This window comes from Electrona antarctica (assembly GCF_951216825.1).
Source record: "Electrona antarctica genome assembly, chromosome: 10".
Lineage (NCBI taxonomy): Eukaryota > Metazoa > Chordata > Actinopteri > Myctophiformes > Myctophidae > Electrona > Electrona antarctica.
The window spans coordinates 1,083,911-1,108,233 of NC_136791.1; the positions used below are offsets into that span (position 1 = coordinate 1,083,911).

General features: G+C 43.6%; 1 protein-coding gene across 1 annotated transcript in view; it reads right to left on the reverse strand.

Moving 5' to 3' along the window:
* Window positions 1–24,323, reverse strand: part of zswim8 (zinc finger, SWIM-type containing 8) — a 176,451-nt gene that overhangs the window by 53,886 nt on the left and 98,242 nt on the right. Inside the window, exons 16-24 of the mRNA XM_079512880.1 lie at window positions 22,939–23,140; window positions 21,299–21,557; window positions 19,966–20,261; window positions 18,425–18,556; window positions 16,808–16,987; window positions 15,934–16,117; window positions 15,125–15,232; window positions 9,736–9,860; window positions 1,236–1,617 (exon numbers count right to left, since the gene is read on the reverse strand). Of these exons, the coding sequence (XP_079369006.1) occupies window positions 1,236–1,617; window positions 9,736–9,860; window positions 15,125–15,232; window positions 15,934–16,117; window positions 16,808–16,987; window positions 18,425–18,556; window positions 19,966–20,261; window positions 21,299–21,557; window positions 22,939–23,140 (1,868 nt within the window). The remainder of the gene's footprint in view (window positions 1–1,235; window positions 1,618–9,735; window positions 9,861–15,124; window positions 15,233–15,933; window positions 16,118–16,807; window positions 16,988–18,424; window positions 18,557–19,965; window positions 20,262–21,298; window positions 21,558–22,938; window positions 23,141–24,323) is intronic.

Sequence of the window (24,323 nt, forward strand, 5' to 3'; positions counted from 1 at the left end):
TCCTAAACCTGACCTCTAAGGGCTCCAATTTTGTCGCAGCCTTTACCCGCAGCGCGGCCCGCAATTCAGCCGCTGCCCGAACATTACGAATATAGGAGCTTTCTCTGTCCCTTAATGGTATTTTCGTCCAGCGTCACCCGCTATCTTCTTTGCCAACACCGGTATTTGCGCCTAGAGGTGTGGTCATGGGCGTGTTGGCACGCTTTCCCCTAAATTGCTATTTTGGTCACACACATTTGGGAAAGCGATAGTGACATTTAAAAGCACCCGTAAGCCGTACCAAATTAGTTTGGTAAAGAGCGGCCACCGCGCGCGTCAATGGAGATGTCCAGGCACAGACTAGTCAGGCTGCCTCATCTCTCCAATATTCATATTGCATCTCTCTATTGTTATTTTCCTATAATCAGCAGAAGTGAGTGCCTGCCACTTCCTTGTGTCCATTGTGTTTATATAATATAGTCAAATAAGTTATTTGTGCCAGACTTTCCTTTTCGCTTCATACCGTTCCGTAGAGACGATCTACACACACAATCTATATACCAAATGAAAGCCCCAATTTCGTAGTTTACATAGAACTTTGAATTTTTAAAAAATGAGCAAGATTTGAGCGAGTGCAGCGTCAGCGGCTGCGGCTATGAAGCAATATAGCACTAACGGGCGACGGTTAAGGGATCTATTAAAGGGATCTCTTAAAGCCAAGACTGGTGATTGGTTAAATATGGTTTAATTATTGCAACGCCCAAACCACACCTATGCATAATATAACGGGTAACGGAGGTGTTTAAGGGATTTAGACAGGTAACCAAAATACCAACTTTAGTGGGGGAACACCCTTTAGTGGGGGAACACCCTTTAGTGGGGGAACACCCTTTCCCCACTCCTAAAAACCCAAATAGTGGCTTTAGAAAGATGAGACAAAAATGGAGCCCTAAATGTCTAATCCTAAACCCCTAAACCTGACCTCTAAGGGCTCCATTTTCGTCACCGCTAAACCCCTTATTCCTAAACTTCTTTGCCTTTTTATACTATTCTGAAAAACATTTTTGAATAGTTAAAATGGCCAGTCTACAAGCTCACAACGTGTCAATGTAGATTGGCTAGTTGTACTATTCAAAAATGTTTTTCAAAATAGTAAAATAAGGCAAAGAAGTTTAGGGATAAGGGGTTTAGCGGTGACGAAAACCCTGCTCTCTGGGGTCAGTAACAGTACAGTAATTCCAGGCCACAGTACTCACCCTGCTCTCTGGCGTCAGCGACTCCCTCTCCCGCGGTGCTGGCGTTGGCGTTACTCTGCACGCCGTTCCCCATCGGCCCCGCCTGCTGCTGCCCCGAGGCCCCTCCCCCTCCTCCCCCGCTCGCCACCGGCACCACCGCGGACAGCGAGTTGGACGAAGACGAAGCCGCGGCGGCACTGACCGCGTTGGAGGACGAGGAGGCTCCTCCCCCTCCTCCTCCGTGTTTGGAGACCCCTCCCCCTCCGGCCGCGCCCGCCGTCACCGTGGCGTGTTTGGACGGGCTGCGCTGGCTGCTGCTGGCCGCCGGCTTACTGGAGTAGAAGGAGCTGAGGGTCTGAGGCTTGTGGGTCTGACTCTCACGGTCCAACAGCTTGTCCAGGATCTGACGGAGAGAAGGGAGAGGCATTGTTTAGGATTTATGATGACTCTCACGGTCCAACAGCTTGTCCAGGATCTGACGGAGAGAAGGGAGAGGCATTGTTTAGGATTTATTTGCGAGCTTTTCGCCTTTTTTATTGATAGATGATAACGGGGAGAGATGGGGGGAGGGGGGGTAGACAGACAGAAAAGTTCGTCGGGATCGGGACTCGAACCCACGACACACTGTCATGCTGGATTACCAGCCAAGGTGCCTGGACCGCTAAGCCGGCCCAGGCCGGGGCGAGGCAGTCAGTAGGGAACAGCGACGATCCCAGTTCGATCCCTGTGGGCTCCCCCAGAGTTAGTGTCAAAGTGTCCTTGAGCAAGACTCTGAACCCCTGATTGCTCCTGATGTGCAGGTTGGTGCCTCGCATGGTTTCGTCCGCCATCGGTGTGTGAATGTGTGTGTGTGGGTGTGTGAATGTGTGTGTGAATGTGTGTGTGTGTGTGTGTGTGTGTGTGGGTGTGTGTGAATGGCTGAATGTAATCGAATTGCACAATCTATGTAAAGCACTCTGGATAAAAGCGCAGTATAAAAGCACCATTTACCATTCACATTGTTTGGCTTTAGAGTCTCTTCTAAGCTCTATTCAACGTGCTCTTTATGCACGACTTGAAGTTAACAAAAGAGCTAATGGACTCCAGGCTGGCAGAGAACCTGCTCCACACACCACTAGGTCTGCCGCGGAGTAGGGGGCGAATACAACCCTGTCCTTTCCCTTACAACTGTTCAATGAGCTGAGGTCAAATGTCTGATGGAACTCCCCTTCTGAACCCTGTCCTTTCCCTTACAACTGTTCAATGAGCTGAGGTCAAATGTATTTCCGCCGTAGTCTGAAAACCCACCTTTTCAGACTCCATCATGGCCCGTAGCACTTACCCTAGCCCCTTAGATAGCACTTTATGTAGACTTAGATAGCATTTTATGTATGTAGTCATAGCACTTCATAGTACACATGTATAGCATAGTATAGTTTATATGTATAGTTTCATTATATAGATATTCTACTGTTACATTCTTAGCTTACGCATGTTTCATGATAACTACTTTTTATGTATGTGATGTATTGCCATGTTTTTTGTTCTTGCTTAATGTAAATCACTCTGGATTAAGAGCGTCTGATAAATGCCTAAATTGTACCGTTGACCTGAGAAAAGACTTTGTCTGACTAGAAATCAGGACATCACATTGTTTACAGTTCTGTGGAACAGACAGTTTAATATGCGATGCTCTCTCTCCTCTCTCTCTCCCCCCCCCCCCCCCCCCCCCACTCTGAGACTCTTCTAGAGGCCAATCAAAATGAGCAGGGATTCAGACAAGACAGAGGACGAGCGAGAGAGAGAGAGAGAGATAGGGCAAGAGAGCACAGAAGCATGTAGAGAGTGAAAGAGTGCATGAGAGAGAGACAAAAAAAGATAAAGAAAATGAGCGCGCGAGAGAGAGAGAGAGAGAGAGAGAGAGAGAGAGAGAGAGATGGTTTATTAAATTCCTTTAAAGTCTCGACTTCTCTTTTTGAAGTGGGAGCAGTGTGATGATAACAAGGTGATTGATCGCTCAGAGCGAGGATCTTTTATTTTTGTAGAAAACGAGCGAGGCTGATTAGGATCCCAGCAGTGATTGAGTACAGCGTGTGACGGGAGCAGGAAATAAACGTCTGCTCCGGGGCTCTCGTCTGACTCTCCTTCACACCGTGTCACAAATCACTCTCTGAAGACACTAACGCATTGAGACCGTAGGCTGATCCTACTAAATGTAGAAAAAACTACTTTCTGAAGGAAAAAAGAAAAACGTATGTTTCTATGTCAGTGGTTCTCAACACCTTTTCATGTCAAGGACCCCCAACATTATTATGTTTTTGGCCGCCGACTCCCATCGCAAAATATGTTGTTCCAGGGAGTCAGGGAAGAAAAGAGTTGAGTATTCAAAAATAACAGATCTACAAACTCATAGTGTGGCACAAAGTGACACACTATGAGCTTGTAGATCTGCTAAAAAAGAAAGAAAAAGAAGTATAAAACATTATGGATGAAAGTGGTTAAAAATAAAACATAAAAAAATGACAGACGCTTTCCCGGTCTTAAGGGGCTAAAAGTATTTTCTAAACCAGTGTTCCAAGTCAAGAGTGTGAGTTGACAACTTGAAGGAAAGCGGGTTGTGTGAGGATATGTGAATTTAACATGACTAAAGGATAGTGAATTTAACATGGCTGTTAAAGGATAGTGAATTTAACATGGCTGCTAAAGGATAGTGAATTTAACATGGCTGCTGAAGGATAGTGAATTTAACATGGCTGTTAAAGGATATGTGAATTTAACATGGCTGCTAAAGGATAGTGAATTTAACATGACTGCTAAAGGATAGTGAATTTAACATGGCTGCTAAAGGATAGTGAATTTAACATGGCTGCTAAAGGATAGTGAATTTAACATGGCTGCTAAAAGATAGTGAATTTAACATGGCTACTAAAGGATAGTGAATTTAACATGGCTGCTAAAGGATAGTGAATTTAACATGGCTACTAAAGGATAGTGAATTTAACATGGCTGCTAAAGGATAGTGAATTTAACATGGCTACTAAAGGATAGTGAATTTAACATGGCTACTAAAGGATAGTGAATTTAACATGACTGTTAAAGGATAGTGAATTTAACATGACTAAAGGATAGTGAATTTAACATGGCTACTAAAGGATAGTGAATTTAACATGGCTGCTAAAGGATAGTGAATTTAACATGGCTACTAAAGGATAGTGAATTTAACATGGCTACTAAAGGATAGTGAATTTAACATGACTGTTAAAGGATAGTGAATTTAACATGGCTACTAAAGGATAGTGAATTTAACATGGCTGCTAAAGGATAGTGAATTTAACATGGCTGCTAAAGGATAGTGAATTTAACATGGCTGCTAAAGGATAGTGAATTTAACATGGCTGCTGAAGGATAGTGAATTTAACATGGCTGCTAAAGGATAGTGAATTTAACATGACTAAAGGATAGTGAATTTAACATGGCTACTAAAGGATATGTGAATTTAACATGACTGCTAAAGGATAGTGAATTTAACATGGCTGCTAAAGGATAGTGAATTTAACATGACTGCTAAAGGATAGTGAATTTAACATGGCTGCTAAAGGATAGTGAATTTAACATGGCTGCTAAAGGATAGTGAATTTAACATGGCTGCTAAAGGATATGTGAATTTAACATGGCTGCTAAAGGATATGTGAATTTAACATGGCTACTAAAGGATAGTGAATTTAACATGGCTGCTAAAGGATAGTGAATTTAACATGGCTGCTAAAGGATAGTGAATTTAACATGGCTGTTAAAGGATAGTGAATTTAACATGGCTGCTAAAGGATAGTGAATTTAACATGGCTGCTAAAGGATAGTGAATTTAACATGGCTGCTAAAGGTTAGTGAATTTAACATGGCTGCTGAAGGATAGTGAATTTAACATGGCTGCTAAAGGATAGTGAATTTAACATGGCTGCTAAAGGATAGTGAATTTAACATGGCTGCTAAAGGATATGTGAATTTAACATGGCTACTAAAGGATAGTGAATTTAACATGGCTGCTAAAGGATATGTGAATTTAACATGGCTGCTAAAGGATAGTGAATTTAACATGGCTGCTAAAGGATATGTGAATTTAACATGGCTGCTAAAGGATATGTGAATTTAACATGGCTACTAAAGGATAGTGAATTTAACATGGCTACTAAAGGATAGTGAATTTAACATGGCTGCTAAAGGATAGTGAATTTAACATGGCTGCTGAAGGATAGTGAATTTAACATGGCTGCTAAAGGATATGTGAATTTAACAGGGCTGCTAAAGGATAGTGAATTTAACATGGCTGTTAAAGGATAGTGAATTTAACATGGCTGCTAAAGGATAGTGAATTTAACATGGCTGTTAAAGGATAGTGAATTTAACATGGCTGCTAAAGGATAGTGAATTTAACATGACTGCTAAAGGATAGTGAATTTAACATGACTAAAGGATAGTGAATTTAACATGGCTACTAAAGGATAGTGAATTTAACATGGCTGCTAAAGGATAGTGAATTTAACATGGCTGCTAAAGGATAGTGAATTTAACATGGCTGCTAAAGGATAGTGAATTTAACATGGCTGTTAAAGGATAGTGAATTTAACATGGCTGCTAAAGGATAGTGAATTTAACATGGCTGTTAAAGGATAGTGAATTTAACATGGCTGCTAAAGGATAGTGAATTTAACATGGCTGTTAAAGGATAGTGAATTTAACATGGCTGCTAAAGGATAGTGAATTTAACATGACTGCTAAAGGATAGTGAATTTAACATGACTAAAGGATAGTGAATTTAACATGGCTACTAAAGGATAGTGAATTTAACATGGCTGCTAAAGGATAGTGAATTTAACATGGCTGCTAAAGGATAGTGAATTTAACATGGCTGCTAAAGGATAGTGAATTTAACATGGCTGCTAAAGGATAGTGAATTTAACATGACTAAAGGATAGTGAATTTAACATGGCTGCTAAAGGATAGTGAATTTAACATGGCTGCTAAAGGATAGTGAATTTAACATGGCTACTAAAGGATAGTGAATTTAACATGGCTGCTAAAGGATATGTGAATTTAACATGGCTACTAAAGGATAGTGAATTTAACATGGCTGCTAAAGGATATGTGAATTTAACATGGCTGCTAAAGGATAGTGAATTTAACATGGCTGTTAAAGGATAGTGAATTTAACATGGCTACTAAAGGATGTGTGAATTTAACATGGCTGCTAAAGGATAGTGAATTTAACATGGCTGCTAAAGAATAGTGAATTTAACATGGCTGTTAAAGGATAGTGAATTTAACATGGCTGCTAAAGGATAGTGAATTTAACATGGCTGCTAAAGGATAGTGAATTTAACATGGCTACTAAAGGATAGTGAATTTAACATGGCTGCTAAAGGATAGTGAATTTAACATGGCTACTAAAGGATAGTGAATTTAACATGGCTGTTAAAGGATAGTGAATTTAACATGGCTACTAAAGGATGTGTGAATTTAACATGGCTGCTAAAGGATAGTGAATTTAACATGGCTGCTAAAGAATAGTGAATTTAACATGGCTGTTAAAGGATAGTGAATTTAACATGGCTGCTAAAGGATAGTGAATTTAACATGGCTGCTAAAGGATAGTGAATTTAACATGGCTACTAAAGGATAGTGAATTTAACATGGCTGCTAAAGGATAGTGAATTTAACATGGCTACTAAAGGATAGTGAATTTAACATGGCTGTTAAAGGATAGTGAATTTAACATGGCTACTAAAGGATAGTGAATTTAACATGGCTACTAAAGGATAGTGAATTTAACATGGCTACTAAAGGATAGTGAATTTAACATGGCTGCTAAAGGATAGTGAATTTAACATGGCTGCTAAAGGATAGTGAATTTAACATGGCTGCTAAAGGATAGTGAATTTAACATGGCTACTAAAGGATAGTGAATTTAACATGGCTGCTAAAGGATAGTGAATTTAACATGGCTGCTAAAGGATAGTGAATTTAACATGGCTGCTAAAGGATAGTGAATTTAACATGGCTGCTAAAGGATAGTGAATTTAACATGGCTGCTGAAGGATAGTGAATTTAACATGGCTGCTAAAGGATGTGTGAATTTAACATGGCTGCTAAAGGATAGTGAATTTAACATGGCTGCTAAAGGATAGTGAATTTAACATGGCTGCTAAAGGATAGTGAATTTAACATGGCTGTGAGGATATGTGAATTTAACATGACTGCTAAAGGATAGTGAATTTAACATGACTGCTAAAGGATAGTGAATTTAACATGGCTGCTAAAGGATAGTGAATTTAACATGACTGCTAAAGGATGTGTGAATTTAACATGGCTGCTAAAGGATAGTGAATTTAACATGGCTGCTAAAGGATAGTGAATTTAACATGGCTGCTAAAGGATAGTGAATTTAACATGGCTACTAAAGGATAGTGAATTTAACATGGCTGCTAAAGGATAGTGAATTTAACATGGCTGCTAAAGGATAGTGAATTTAACATGGCTGCTGAAGGATAGTGAATTTAACATGGCTGTTAAAGGATAGTGAATTTAACATGGCTACTAAAGGATAGTGAATTTAACATGACTGCTAAAGGATAGTGAATTTAACATGGCTGCTAAAGGATAGTGAATTTAACATGGCTACTAAAGGATAGTGAATTTAACATGGCTGCTAAAGGATAGTGAATTTAACATGGCTGCTAAAGGATAGTGAATTTAACATGGCTACTAAAGGATAGTGAATTTAACATGGCTACTAAAGGATAGTGAATTTAACATGGCTGCTAAAGGATAGTGAATTTAACATGGCTACTAAAGGATAGTGAATTTAACATGGCTACTAAAGGATAGTGAATTTAACATGGCTGCTAAAGGATAGTGAATTTAACATGGCTGCTAAAGGATAGTGAATTTAACATGGCTACTAAAGGATAGTGAATTTAACATGGCTGCTAAAGGATGTGTGAATTTAACATGGCTGCTAAAGGATAGTGAATTTAACATGGCTACTAAAGGATAGTGAATTTAACATGGCTGCTAAAGGATAGTGAATTTAACATGGCTGCTAAAGGATAGTGAATTTAACATGGCTGCTAAAGGATAGTGAATTTAACATGGCTGCTAAAGGATAGTGAATTTAACATGACTACTAAAGGATAGTGAATTTAACATGGCTGCTAAAGGATAGTGAATTTAACATGGCTGCTAAAGGATAGTGAATTTAACATGGCTGCTAAAGGATAGTGAATTTAACATGACTACTAAAGGATAGTGAATTTAACATGGCTACTAAAGGATAGTGAATTTAACATGGCTGCTAAGGATAGTGAATTTAACATGGCTGCTAAAGGATAGTGAATTTAACATGGCTGCTAAAGGATAGTGAATTTAACATGGCTACTAAAGGATAGTGAATTTAACATGACTACTAAAGGATATGTGAATTTAACATGGCTGCTGAAGGATAGTGAATTTAACATGACTACTAAAGGATAGTGAATTTAACATGACTGCTAAGGATAGTGAATTTAACATGACTACTAAAGGATAGTGAATTTAACATGGCTGCTAAAGGATAGTGAATTTAACATGGCTACTAAAGGATAGTGAATTTAACATGGCTACTAAAGGATAGTGAATTTAACATGGCTGCTAAAGGATAGTGAATTTAACATGGCTACTAAAGGATAGTGAATTTAACATGGCTACTAAAGGATAGTGAATTTAACATGGCTGTTAAAGGAAAGTGAATTTAACATGGCTACTAAAGGATAGTGAATTTAACATGACTACTAAAGGATAGTGAATTTAACATGACTACTAAAGGATAGTGAATTTAACATGACTACTAAAGGATAGTGAATTTAACATGACTACTAAAGGATAGTGAATTTAACATGGCTACTAAAGGATAGTGAATTTAACATGGCTACTAAAGGATAGTGAATTTAACATGACTACTAAAGGATAGTGAATTTAACATGGCTGTTAAAGGATAGTGAATTTAACATGGCTACTAAAGGATAGTGAATTTAACATGGCTACTAAAGGATAGTGAATTTAACATGACTACTAAAGGATAGTGAATTTAACATGGCTGCTAAAGGATAGTGAATTTAACATGGCTGCTAAAGGATAGTGAATTTAACATGGCTGTTAAAGGATAGTGAATTTAACATGGCTGCTAAAGGATAGTGAATTTAACATGGCTACTAAAGGATAGTGAATTTAACATGGCTACTAAAGGATAGTGAATTTAACATGACTACTAAAGGATAGTGAATTTAACATGGCTGTTAAAGGATAGTGAATTTAACATGGCTGCTAAAGGATAGTGAATTTAACATGGCTGCTAAAGGATAGTGAATTTAACATGGCTGCTAAAGAACTTCCACAGGAGTGAGGCTTCTGAAGCAGACGTCGAAAGACGTCAAAAAACACAGTAAGCCTGTGAAATCGCCTTTGGCCGCAAGGAAGATATTATATTATATATACATTTTTTGATGCGTACCTTCTTCAGTTTGCTCTGGTCGTCCTTGTAGGTGATCATCAGAGCCAGAGCCAGGTCTCCCTTCTCCCTCCTGGTCCCCTCGCACAGCAAGGGATGCTCCGCCTCGCTGACCGTGGTCTTCATACCTTCATACAGAGACACACACACACACATCAAATGATTCATCAGGCACTGACTAAAACTGACGAAAAATTAGGGGTGCACGATTATGAAATTATGACCAATATCCAATCTCCGATTATTAGCAGGGTCATATCTGCTGATACCGATTCTGATATTATAGAGGACCACAATGGAAACAAGCCTCCGATATCTGACAACGATATGGCATTTGTACAGCCGATATGGCCGATTCCAATACACTACCGATTATATCGTGCATCTCTACGAAAAATGCTCGTCGACTAAAGTTTTTCACTGACGAAAACTAAATAAAATCTAAGCTATCATGACTAAAAGACTAAATATATTGACAATTTCGCCAATAAATAAAATGTTAGGGTGCTAACATTTTAGCACCCTAACAAAATGCTAGTGTGGAAGAGATCCAGTAGAACTAAAAGACAAGTCATTTCATGTTTGGTTATGCTCGGCTCTCACTACGCGTCATACAGTAGATTGGCTATTTTCAGCATGCAAACAAGTCTAAAACCAGCCATTACAATCCCATCAAGGCCTGCCAAAATGCATTTTAGTCGACTAAATCAACTGTAGATTTAGTCAAGTAAAACTGGACTAGAACTAAAACATGTTTGAAACTAAAAGACTATGACAATCAAATCAACACTTATCAGGACTAATAATCCCTTGACATGAAGCATTTGCTTTGTCGAGGTCGTCCTAAAGACAACAACAGTACAATATAATCACACTTTATATGCACACAAATATGCAACATCAACAAGAATACCAAGCAATAGGAAATCAGATGTGACAAAGATCTCAGTAATATCATGAGCTGCATCTACTGTAGTTATTATGATTAATTAGAGACAGAGAGTTGGAAACAGACGGATGTAAAGATGTGCGTGTGTGTGTGTGTGTGTGTGTGTGTGTGTGGGGACGGGGGGGGGGCTGTTGGCATCAAAGACAGTGACAGTGATGAAGAGGAGAATGGATGACAGTGATCACATTCTACAATGCAGGCATTCAGACGACTCTCTTCATCCTGACTGTAGGTAAAGACAGACATCAAAGACAGAGACACATTATAGCGCCTCAGGATTCTAGCATCATATCTGTAGGTAAAACAAGCATCGGTCTAACCTGTTTATCAGCTGGCAGAGCTGATCAATGATTGGACATTCTAGTCTAGTCACGTGGTCTAGTGGCGAGATTTTAATGATTGCCTGGCCTCTAAGCCAATGGGAGACTATACCCTATTTGGCCAATGGGATATTAATGGCAGAAGCCCTTGACGGCTGAGGACACTAAGCCCCACGGCCAATGGGACACTAAGCCCCACGGCCAATAGGACACTAAGCCCCACGGCCAATGGGACAATAAGCCCCGCGGCCAATGGGACAATAAGCCCCGCGGCCAATGGGACAATAAGCCCGCTCTCCTCTCCCCACTATGACTAGATTGACAAATGACAACACGCCCAGACGATTGAGCAAACCTAAATAAACACATTTAACCCATTTTGGGCGGGAACCCCTTTTGGTGTTTTAAGCATTATGTTACACTTTAGCTATTAAGTGCCGCGCTATGAGCTTGTAGATCTGCTATTTTTTTAAAAATCTTGCAAATCTTTGAATATATATTCTTTCAGAGGGAACATTTTTAACTCAACTCTTTGCTTCTGAGAGGTTCCTGGAACAACATATTTTCAGATGGGGGTCGGTGGCCGATTACATATACTTTTTGGGGTCCTTGACATGAAATATTGAGCACCACTGATACAGAAACATGAGGTATTTCAGAAAACTGTCAGGATTTAGAAGACATTTTTTAAATGTAGACGTCAGGCCTTAAAGGGACACTTCACCCTTTTTGCCAAATAATATATATCAATGACGTTTATAAGATTTAGAACACTTTCCTGGCGTTATTTTTTGTGTCATCTCTGGGTTTAGATATTTTAGATTAACGGATGGCTCTGACGTCAGTGACACTCTTCCGTATTGCTACCGGACTACATTGTCTCCTCACACTGCAGCTAGACCAGCCCCAAAACACAGCCGTCACGGACACTGCGATTTGTTCCACCTACAACCTTCGTTGACCGCACCCCCACATGCGCATTTGTTATTGTGTTTGTGTCATGTCGCCGTCGTCAGCAGAGCAGCACCAGAGAGACGCGCTATGTTGCCACGAATCCCCCCCCCCCCCCCCCCCCCCCAACTCTAGATTTATTATAATGATATGAAGTGACTTGCCATAAACCATCCATTAACTCCCCATTCATCCAATTTGCATCTGCTTGTATTAAACAACATTAAACTCACCAACATTGCAGCTGTAGGGAAAGCTTGAATATCCACTTTCAAACTGCAAAGCTTTTGTTTCATAAAAATCCACCGAATCTTTTTCCCACTCAGCTCTGCACTTAGTTTTTCTTCTTTTTTAGTTCTATCTCACTACTAGAACTTTCTGACTCTGAGGTAGATAAGATTTTTGGCTGTCAACAGCATCCATTTGTTTTTTCAATGTTGTGGACCCGGAGCGTGGTGAAATAGTTGCTAAGATACGATACTGCATAGTGATTGGCTCTGCTGCATGCCTATGAAGAGTACTGACCAATGAGCTGAGCCTAGCGCCCTTCCAGACACCAGGTTCCAGTGTCTTGCTTTCCTGTTCCTATAGCTCAGTCGGCTGCCCCTTCTTATTACTGCATGGGAGCGAGTGACTGAGAATCACCATAACGCGCTGTCATTTTTCCACGAGACAAAAATACGGGATTAAGTGCGTCCCGTATCGGTTCATTACGGGACAGGTCTTTTAGTTGCCAAATACGGTACGATCGTATCTTAGCAACTATTTCACCACGCTCCGGTCCACAACATTGAAAAAACAAATGGATGCTGTTGACAGCCAAAAATCTTATCTACCTCAGAGTCAGAAAGTTCTAGTAGTGAGATAGAACTAAAAAAGAAGAAAAACTAAGTGCAGAGCTGAGTGGGAAAAAGATTCGGTGGATTTTTATGAAACAAAAGCTTTGCAGTTTGAAAGTGGATATTCAAGCTTTCCCTACAGCTGCAATGCTGGTGAGTTTAATGTTGTTTAATACAAGCAGATGCAAATTGGATGAATGGGGAGTTAATGGATGGTTTATGGCAAGTCACGTCATATCATTATAATAAATCTAGAGTTGGGGGGGGGGGGGGGGGGGATTCGTGGCAACATAGCGCGTCTCTCTGGTGCTGCTCTGCTGACGACGGCGACATGACACAAACACAATAACAAATGCGCATGTGGGGGTGCGGTCAACGAAGGTTGTAGGTGGAACAAATCGCAGTGTCCGTGACGGCTGTGTTTTGGGGCTGGTCTAGCTGCAGTGTGAGGAGACAATGTAGTCCGGTAGCAATACGGAAGAGTGTCTCTGACGTCAGAGCCATCCGTTAATCTAAAATATCTAAACCCAGAGATGACACAAAAAATAACGCCAGGAAAGTGTTCTAAATCTTATAAACGTCATTGATATATATTATTTGGCAAAAAGGGTGAAGTGTCCCTTTAATCTAATGGTAAATGGTGCATTTATATAGCGCCTTTATCCAAGGCGCTTTACATAGATTGTGCATTACATTCACCCATTCATACACCGATTGCGGCGGAAGCCATGCAAGGTACCAACCAGCACATCGGGAGCAATTTGGGGAAATTACCATTCTGACCAGAGGATAATTGGATGACAGCGATCAGTCAGAGGAAATCAGTGTTTTCTTCCATCACTGACAATTATGCAAACATCTAAAAACTTAGAGGGGGGGGGGGGGGGGGGGGGGGGAGGGGGGGGCTGTGTCAGTCAATGCCGACGATCAATGCGGTCTCACGGCGTTCTCCATTTATGTGACAGGAGCCGCGGCGCTAACCGACAGACGCAGAGGAAAGACGGAAGGAAGTTCAGCTCCTCATAATGGAGTCGGCTGCCTTAACATGTTTAGACCTGAACTACATTCTACTAAATGTCTTCTGAATCCTGACAGTTTTCTGAAAAACCCTATGTTTCTGTGTCAGTGGTTCTCACAGGGTTAAACCCTATGTTTCTGTGTCAGTGGTTCTCAAACATTTTCATGTCAAGGACCCCCCAAAATATCTGTAATTGGCCGCCGACCCTCATCTGAAAATATGTTGTTCCAGGGACCCCCCCCCCCAGAAGCAAAGATTTGAGTTAAAAACGTTCGCTCTGAAATAATGTATAAAGATTTGCACCCCATTTTCACGTCTTTTCAAAAATAGCAGACCTACAAGCTCGTAGCGCGGCACTCTGAGCGTGTAGATCTGCTATTTTTCAATAGCTAAAGTATAACATAATGGTTAAAACACCAACAGGGGTTCCCGCCGAGAATGGGTTAATGGAGTCATTGTGTGTGTGCTCACCACCACAACAACAACAGCAGCAGACATAACTAGAAAAAGTGCCCTTCTGGGCACAGGTCTCCACCAGGAGGATAGGACTGTGTGAGATGTTTGGCAAAATGTTTAGGAGTAATATAAACATGTTTGTTTTTTGCAACAGTTTTCTTTATTTTGTTGAGGAACACAATTCAACCTGTTGGTGGCGCTATAACAGGCCAATGTGAAAAGGGTGGGATATATTCCTCAGCCTAGTAAGAAAATGTGTGAAAGATTTCACATAAATTGCATGCTGCGTTCATGATTTGAGGCTTTTGTTCAAAACGGGGCAATCTTGCAAACTGTGAAAGCCAATTATGATGGAATATGATATATCGGACAGATCCGACTTGAGCACATGACCATAGAGATACTGTGTAACGATTTGTGAGATTTTTGGACAGAATCTGGAGGAGTAATATCCAAAAATGTGTTTTACAAAAGTCGGCCTCCTGGTGGCGCTATAAAAGGCAGATGCGGAAAATGCAGGTCAAAGGTTTGTCCTTGGCCTCTAGGGAGTGTGCATGCAACGTTTCACGCAGATCGGTGCAGTTTTAGGTAACAAATGTGAAAAGCTGCCTCATGGTGGCGCTATAACAGGCCGTTCTGGAAAATGTGGGGCAGAGGTTCATCGTTGGCATCCAGGGAGTGTGTGTGCAAAGTTTGGCATGGACCGGGTTAACGGTGCCGGAGATTAGCTGGTAACGGACGGACGGAAGGAAGGACGGACGGACGGACACACACACACACACGGACGGAGTGCAAAACATACTCTCTCCCCATGCCTTTGGCCTGGTGGCGACAATAAAGGCCACATTATCGTTCTCACCCAGAGCAGCGACCGCAGCCTCGAAGCCCAGCTCCTCGTCGCCCGGCATCTCGTTGTTCCTGTTCCGCGAGGGCGGGCGGGAGCCCGTCGGAGACACCACGGCACAGACTGGACGAGGAAGAGAAGAGGCACAACACGGGCAACATGTCAATAACTGGACGTCCCATCAGTGTACCCAGATATGATATCACACACACACACACACACACACACACACACACACACACACACACACACACACACACACACACACACACACACACACACACACACACACACACACACACACACACACACACACACACACACACACACACACACACACACACACACACACACACACACTTTATTTGCGTTCACATTTAACAAGAAATTCTTGAACACAAACACTAGTGGATGCGCAAACTTGGAAAACTCTACAACAAGTGCTTCAGGATACAGGTCACGGGTACAGGAAGCATCGCCTTCTCCATATGGCGACTGCCAATTATTGCAGACTGAACAGAATGTTGCCGATGCCTTAGCTTTCGGCTTGGGCATGCCTGCAATCTATTCAAAAGATTATCTAAAACTAAACCAAAATCTTCTGTTAAAATCAACACTGTAAGGCCCCTCACGACTGATTTATGGACATTACAGAGGTTTCCAAATATGAACAGTAGTTTACATTTGTAGCCAAGTTGTATGCTTACCTGGGGTACAGAGCACAGCGTGGGTGCTTACCTGGGGTACAGAGCACAGCGTGGGTTCTTACCTGGGGTACAGAGCACAGCGTGGGTGCTTACCTGGGGTACAGAGGGGGTCCTTACCTGGGGTACAGAGCACGTCGAAGATGAAGCTGGCCAGCATGAGCGGCAGGACGGGACGGTAGTCGCAGAAGTTCCCGTCTCGGAGCTGCTCGGCGCGGTCCCTGATGGCCGTCATCTCCACCACGCCCAGCGGGATCTTCTTCAGCAGAGACACCACCTCGGACTCCTGATAGGCCAGCTTCACCTGGGAGGACACAGACAGAGACAATGTGCAATGGCAATTGTCCAGGGTGTTTTAGGGAAGGGAGAAAAGTCTGGGACGTGTGGAGCGTTGTCCAGGGTGTTTTAGGAAAGGGAGAAGAGTCTGGGACGTGTGGAGCGTTGTCCAGGGTGTTTTAGAGAAGGGAGAACAGTCTGGGACGTGTGGAGCGTTGTCCAGGGTGTTTTAGAGAAGGGAGAAGAGTCTGGGACATGTGGAGCGTTGTCCAGGGCGTTTTAGAGAAGGGAGAAGAGTCTGGGACATGTGGAGCGTTGTCCAGGGTGTTTTAGAGAAGGGAGAAGAGTCTGGGACGTGTGGAGCGTTGTCCAGGGTGTTTTATAGAAGGGAGAAGAGTCTGGGACGTGTGGAGCGTTGTCCAGGGTGTTTTAGAGAAGGGAGAAGAGTCTGGGACGTGTGGAGCGTTGTCCAGGGTGTTTTAGAGAAGGGAGAAGAGTCTGGGACGTGTGGAGCGTTGTCCAGGGTGTTTTAGAGAAGGGAGAAGAGTCTGGGACGTGTGGAGCGTTGTCCAGGGTGTTTTAGAGAAGGGAGAAGAGTCTGGGACGTGTGGAGCGTTGTCTAGGGTGTTTTAGAGAAGGGAGAAGAGTCTGGGACGTGTGGAGCGTTGTCCAGGGTGTTTTGGAGAAGGGAGAAGAGTGTGTGTGTGGGGGTACATACCTCCAGAGCCTTGGTAGAGGCAGGCGGTCTCTGCAGCTCCAGGGAGAACATGCCCGTGCTGAAGGCCAGGTTGTGGAGCTCCAGGCGCTCGCTGAGCACGGTGAGCAGGAAGGCTGCTTTACACAGAGTGTTGGTGGCGACCTGCGTCTGGCGGGTGGTCGACACCTTGCTCTTCTTACCCTGAACAACACGCAGCAACGGTGGAAATGGTCAAATGGTGCATTTATACTTTTATCCAAAGCGCTTCACATAGAATGTGCATTACATTCACCCATTCACACAGCTTTACATATATTGTGCATTACATTCACACATTCACACAGCTTTACATATATTGTGCATTACATTCGCCCATTCACACACACACATTCATACACCTTTACATAGATTATGCATTACATTCACACACACATTCATACACCTTTACATAGATTATGCATTACATTCACACACACATTCATACACCTTTATATAGATTATGCATTACATTCACACACACATTCATACACCTTTACATAGATTATGCATTACATTCACACACACACATTCATACACCTTTACATAGATTATGCATTACATTCACACACACATTCATACACCTTTACATAGATTATGCATTACATTCACACACACACACACACACACATCCATACACCGATGGTGGAGGAAACCATGGAAGGCACCAACCTGCACATCGGGAGCAAGGGGTTCAGAGTCTTATATTACTCAAGCACACTTCAACACTAACTCTGGGAGAGCCCAAAGGGATCGAACTGGGAACCTAGCAGTTCCCATCCGGCTGTTCTACACTGTACCCCTGAGCCACTCCATTCTGGTCAAACAGAGTCAGGGTGCTGCTATAAGCCTATCTCACAGAATTTCCCCGCCCCCTTAATACGCCCCCTTTCGGGGTTAGTGGTGATAGCGTGACGTCACTCCATAGACGCTACATGTTAACAGAGGTAATTTAAGAAGTCTACAACTTTTGTTTTCTCAAGGTAAGGTTTGTTCTATCTGTTCGAGCTGATTTACCATCTTGTTTGCTTCATAATAATATTGGTCTGTCACATTTTTACATTAGAAAATGTACTTAGATTCTCCAGAGAAAAAAACGTGTAAATGCTAATGTTAAATGACACCACTATTTACCGGAAGTGGGCGTGGAAAGCGGGCTGTGAGATAGGCCTATTGTGGCTCACTGGAAACCCTCTGCTACACCAGTGGGTCTCAAAGTATCCCTGAGTGGGTTCCTCCTACTTTTGCACTTTCACTTAAGTGAATTTTTAATTCCAGACATTACTCGTAAAACCCTCCAGCGGTACGGTGGATCAGCGGTACGGTGGTTACCTTGGTCTGTAAAACCCTCCAGCGGTGCGGTGGTACGGTGGTTACCTTGGTCTGTAAAACCCTCCAGAGGTACGGTGGTTACCTTGGTCTGTAAAACCCTCCAGAGGTACGGTGGTTACCTTGGTCTGTAAAACCCTCCAGCGGTGCGGTGGTACGGTGGTTACCTTGGTCTGTAAAACCCTCCAGCGGTGCGGTGGTACGGTGGTTACCTTGGTCTGTAAAACCCTCCAGCGGTACGGTGGTACGGTGGTTCAGCGGTATGGTGGTTACCTTGGTCTGCGGCTGCTCCACCTTCAGGTCCGGAGGGTTGGCCAGGAGGTCTCCGGCCAGCTCCACCGCCAGGCGACACGCCTCGTTGCTGTAGCCGTGGGCGTGGAGCGCCTCGGCGCACGCAAACAGCACCTGGAACACATTTATTATTATTTACAAACAGCACCTGGGACACATTTATTATTATTTACAAACAGCACCTGGGACACATTTATTATTATTTACAAACAGCACCTGGGACACATTTATTATTATTTACAAACAGCACCTGGGACACATTTATTATTATTTACAAACAGCACCTGGGACACATTTATTATTATTTACAAACAGCACCTGGGACACATTTATTATTATTTACAAACAGCACCTGGGACACATTTATTATTATTTACAAACAGCACCTGGGACGAGCACAGGTGGCGGTATGTATTAGTATTTACAAACAGCACCTGGGACCAACACAGGCAGCGTTCGGTCACAAGGTTATGCCTTATTTTCTATTTATTTTTCTATAATTCTTATCCCACGATTTTGTAACCCATTTTTCCGTTGCCTAAGATGTAATTCTCTACTCTGTTACTCTCCCTCTGCCCCGAACTGAGCTCACACTTCCTTCAATGCACGTGGAGGGGGGTGTTCCCTGGTTGGACGTAGCGCGTGGAAGGAACACGTTATTCCAACCAGTGCCTGATCCCTCCATCAGGCGCCCTGGCTGAGAAGAGTTTGCACACTGTAGCTCCCCTTCAATGGCTTTAGCGTGGCATCTATCTAAAAGTGACGTGTTGAATGAACACACTGCTCTTCGACAAATACATAATAGAAGCTATGCTTTTTTACAACGTTGTTAAACCTCAAGCCAAGAAGCAGAGAAAAGCGGCCCTCAATGTTTGTGAGAACTCCCTACTTTCTCAGCTGTGGTAACGTGACGAAGTGAAAACCCCAGATATAGAACTGTTAAATATGAAACCCAGCATGCTCATTAGCATATACGTATGCCAGTGAGTGAGTTCTTTCTTAAAATAACTTTGATTAGAAGTCACATGCTATTGTTTTACGTCTTTTTTTTTGCTCATTTCAAAGTTCGCTTTTTCAGTTTCGATTTGCACTTCTGTCATGAAGCATTTTGGGAGAGCTTGACGGCTCCTTTCAGGTCCTATTATTTAAACATCAGAAGATAAACTGACATGTGTTGTTCATACATAGTCGACAGCACGTTACCTGCCTGGGTGCGCGCTGTGAGCTTGCAGATCAGCTATTTTCAAGACCAGAGCAGAGACTTTTCCCCCCCCACTGATAAGACTATGCAAATAGGAGAGGAATACCATAGGATCTTTAATTAATTGCAGCTTGGTTAAAAGCACTCCGTTCCGAGTGCTAGTTCGGACGTGCGCTCGAAAATCCCAGCAGAAGCTCAATTTGTTTTTTAACCTTCAGAGATGATCATCTATGAATCCACTGAGAAACCTTTGCTCTCCGCGGTCATGGAGGTATCAGATACGACCCTAACTACTAGGGGACAGCCTTACAACGTAACGTACCTCCATGCGTCCCTCCTGCTCCAGAGGTTTGATCCCGGCGAAGATGTCTGGCTCCTCCTCCTGGTGCATGTCGGCCACGCCCCTGTCCTGGCCGTCCTCCGAGGCGGCTGCGTTCACGTAGTACGCCTGGTAGTCGTCCTCTCCTCCTCCTCCTCCTCCTCCACCGCCCGCTGCCGCCGCTGCTGGAAGCTCCGCCCCCGCGGCGGCGGCGGCCACAGAGGCCCCTCCCACTATGGTCACGGTGCGGTGGTGGTGGTGGTTACCGGGGGGCCATGATGCCACGCCCGCCGCCAGGGCTGGCACGGATACACATTGGAAGATTTAAACATTCATTGTCACAATAAGAATTAACCATTAATTGTCACCACAAATAATTGCGATTAACAATTTAATTGTGTTTTTTTGCATTGAACATTGGAACGTTAAAGGAGCATTCAGTGATTTGACTTCATCTAAATTTCACTTATTTTTTCTTTTTTTCTGGATAATCCTCCCTACTATAGAGTGTGCTGACCATATAAGGAGTTCCTCCCTGTCCCCAGTGAGCCCCTGGGGTCAAAAAACCCTAGTTTCGGTTTGGGCTTTGGGTGGCAAAGCTTTCATCCAATCAGGATGAGAGGTGCCTTCCTCCAATCATGATCGAGTGTGGCTGGCATTGGTGCGCGTGCTGTTGGTCTGTTGTACTTCCCCCACTGTAGAGCGTGTGCATGTGCACATCTTGTTACCGGGTGGACCGGGTTTTTTTCCAAATCACCAAAATCACTGAATGCTCCTTTAAAGGGACACTTAATGTAACAAATAATGTTAATGACGTAGGAGGTTTTAGAACACTTTCCTGGGCATCTTTATGTGTGTAATATGTGGATTTAGATATTTTAGATCTCAGCAGTGAGCCCAGTGTCCATGATGTCATGGACACTGGGCTCACTTCCTTCCTGGACTACAATTCCCATAATGCTTTGGTGCACTGCTCCTCCTTGTGGATAGGGGGGAGGGGCTGTCCTACTGAGACAACATGTAGTCCAGGAAGGAAGTGAGCCTAAAACTTGAAATCACTGACCCATTTCATAATTGAAATAGTTTAAATTGTTGATTCAGGTCACGAGGTGACGTGTTGCAAGCTTGTAGATCTGCTATTTTTGAAAATGTATGGACATTTTTCAACTTTATTATTATAATGCAACATTATTATGCAAAGGAAATAATCTCGATTATGTAAACTTATTGCAATCAGGCGATGGTGTAATAAAGATGACAGGGCGTACCTGCCGATGGTGTAATAAAGATGACAGGGCGTACCTGCCGATGGTGTAATAAAGATGACAGGGCGTACCTGCCGAGGCCTCCTTGCGTCCTCCTCCCCCTCCTCCACGAGGAGGTTTCCCGGCGCTGCCAGAGGGGGCGCCACCACCACCACCACCACCACCGGCAGACGAGGTGGAGGAGGCCCCCGGGGGCCCGTCGGCCTCGGCCTCCTCGTCCGGGAGGTCGGTCTCTATTAGCTCCTCCTCCAAGTCCTCATCCAAGTCCTCCTCCTCCTCTAACTCCTCCTCCTCCTCCTCCTCCTTGTTCTCATCGAGCTCCGCCTCCAGCTAGTGGTTAGGAAGGATATGGACAAATTATATTCACAACATTGTTTTTCGAGCAGTATCACTGTACAAGATATTATTACTATGTATTTTCATGTGTTTTTCATCAGTATTGTTCAAGTTACTTAACAGTACAACCGCCTACAAGGTAACAAAAACTAAAAGAAAAAGGAGTAACTGAAAAAAAAATTGGCTAACAAAACCGAACCAATGGGAACTTTGGAAAGTAGTAAAAAACGCTTTGGACAAAACCTCTTAACTCCATTGGACCCTCAAACTGTCTGCTAAAGCAGCTAACTCCACCACCTCTCTCCTTCTCATGCAAGTAATTGACAATATCTAATGTCACAACACCAACTTTGATGGGGCAGTATTGCACCGTAATAATATATATAAGGTTTTATTAATTTATTTTAAAAAATATACTTTTCATTTCCTAAAAAATGAACATTTTGGAGTTATGAGGTTTCCTCCGGACAGCAGAGATATATACGATATGGTGGAGACATTGTATCGTCTGGACGGTGAAAAGGCATCAGGTGGAGACATTGTATCGTCAGGACGGTGAAAGGCATATGGTGGAGACATTGTATCGTCAGGACGGTGAAAGGCATATGGTGGAGACATTGTATCGTCTGGACGGTGAAAAGGCATATGGTGGAGACATTGTATCGTCAGGACAGTGAAAGGCATATGGTGGAGACATTGTATCGTCTGGACGGTGAAAAGGCATATGGTGGAGACATTGTATCGTCAGGACGGTGAAAAGGCATATGGTGGAGACATTGTATCGTCAGGACGGTGAAAAGGCATATGGTGGAGACATTGTATCGTCTGGACGGTGAAAAGGCATATGGTGGAGACATTGTATGGTCTGGACGGTGAAAAGGCATATGGTGGAGACATTGTATGGTCTGGACTGTGAAAAGGCATATGGTGGAGACATTGTATCGTCTGGACGGTGAAAAGGCATATGGTGGAGACATTGTATCGTCAGGACGGTGAAAAGGCATATGGTGGAGACATTGTATCGTCAGGACGGTGAAAAGGCATATGGTGGAGACATTGTATCGTCTGGACGGTGAAAAGGCATATGGTGGAGACATTGTATGGTCTGGACGGTGAAAAGGCATATGGTGGAGACATTGTATCGTCTGGACGGTGAAAAGGCATATGGTGGAGACATTGTATGGTCTGGACGGTGAAAAGGCATATGGTGGAGACATTATATCGTCTGGACGGTGAAAAGGCATATGGTGGAGACATTATATGGTCTGGACGGTGAAAAGGCATATGGTGGAGACATTGTATCGTCTGGGCGGTGAAAAGGCATATGGTGGAGACATTGTATCGTCAGGACGGTATGTGTCACTGCATCACCCACCTCTACCTCCTTGTCGTCGGAGGAGGCGGTATCCATGACGACCAGCACCGTCGTCCCCGCCGTCTCCTTGGGCGGGAAGCAGGGCGGCGGCGGTAGCTCCGCCCCCCCTGGGATGAGGGGCGGGGCCAAAGGGCCCTGGGCGGCGACGCCCCGCTTGGCGTCAAACATCTTGGAGGTGTTCCCGCCTCCTCCTCCACCCCCACTGGAAGGATAATAATAATAATAATAATAAAAATACACTTTATTTACATGACTTAAAACAAACATTTTAAATAGCAGAAATAGCAAATATACAAGCTCACAACGTGTCGCGTTGTAAGCTTGTAGATCTGCCATTTCCGCTCTCTTTGCAAATGTTCGACAACATACAAACAAATTAACTCTGTACTTTCGCGGCTCTCTCAGCAGGATGCTAGGTGTCAGTGTGTCTTAGGGAGCAGGATGCTAGGTGTCAGTGTGTCTTAGGGAGCAGGATGCTAGGTGTCAGTGTGTCTTAGGGAGCAGGATGCTAGGTGTCAGTGTGTCTTAGGGAGCAGGATGCTAGGTGTCAGTGTGTCTTAGGGAGCAGGATGCTAGGTGTCAGTGTGTCTTAGGGAGCAGGATGCTAGGTGTCAGTGTGTCTTAGGGAGCAGGATGCTAGGTGTCAGTGTGTCTTAGGGAGCAGGATGCTAGGTGTCAGTGTGTCTTAGGGAGCAGGATGCTAGGTGTCAGTGTGTCTTAGGGAGCAGGATGCTAGGTGTCAGTGTGTCTTAGGGAGCAGGATGCTAGGTGTCAGTGTGTCTTAGGGAGCAGGATGCTAGGTGTCAGTGTGTCTTAGGGAGCAGGATGCTAGGTGTCAGTGTGTCTTAGGGAGCAGGATGCTAGGTGTCAGTGTGTCTTAGGGAGCAGGATGCTAGGTGTCAGTGTGTCTTAGGGAGCAGGATGCTAGGTGTCAGTGTGTCTTAGGGAGCAGGATGCTAGGTGTCAGTGTGTCTTAGGGAGCAGGATGCTAGGTGTCAGTGTGTCTTAGGGAGCAGGATGCTAGGTGTCAGTGTGTCTTAGGGAGCAGGATGCTAGGTGTCAGTGTGTCTTAGGGAGCAGGATGCTAGGTGTCAGTGTGTCTTAGGGAGCAGGATGCTAGGTGTCAGTGTGTCTTAGGGAGCAGGATGCTAGGTGTCAGTGTGTCTTAGGGAGCAGGATGCTAGGTGTCAGTGTGTCTTAGGGAGCAGGATGCTAGGTGTCAGTGTGTCTTAGGGAGCAGGATGCTAGGTGTCAGTGTGTCTTAGGGAGCAGGATGCTAGGTGTCAGTGTGTCTTAGGGAGCAGGATGCTAGGTGTCAGTGTGTCTTAGGGAGCAGGATGCTAGGTGTCAGTGTGTCTTAGGGAGCAGGATGCTAGGTGTCAGTG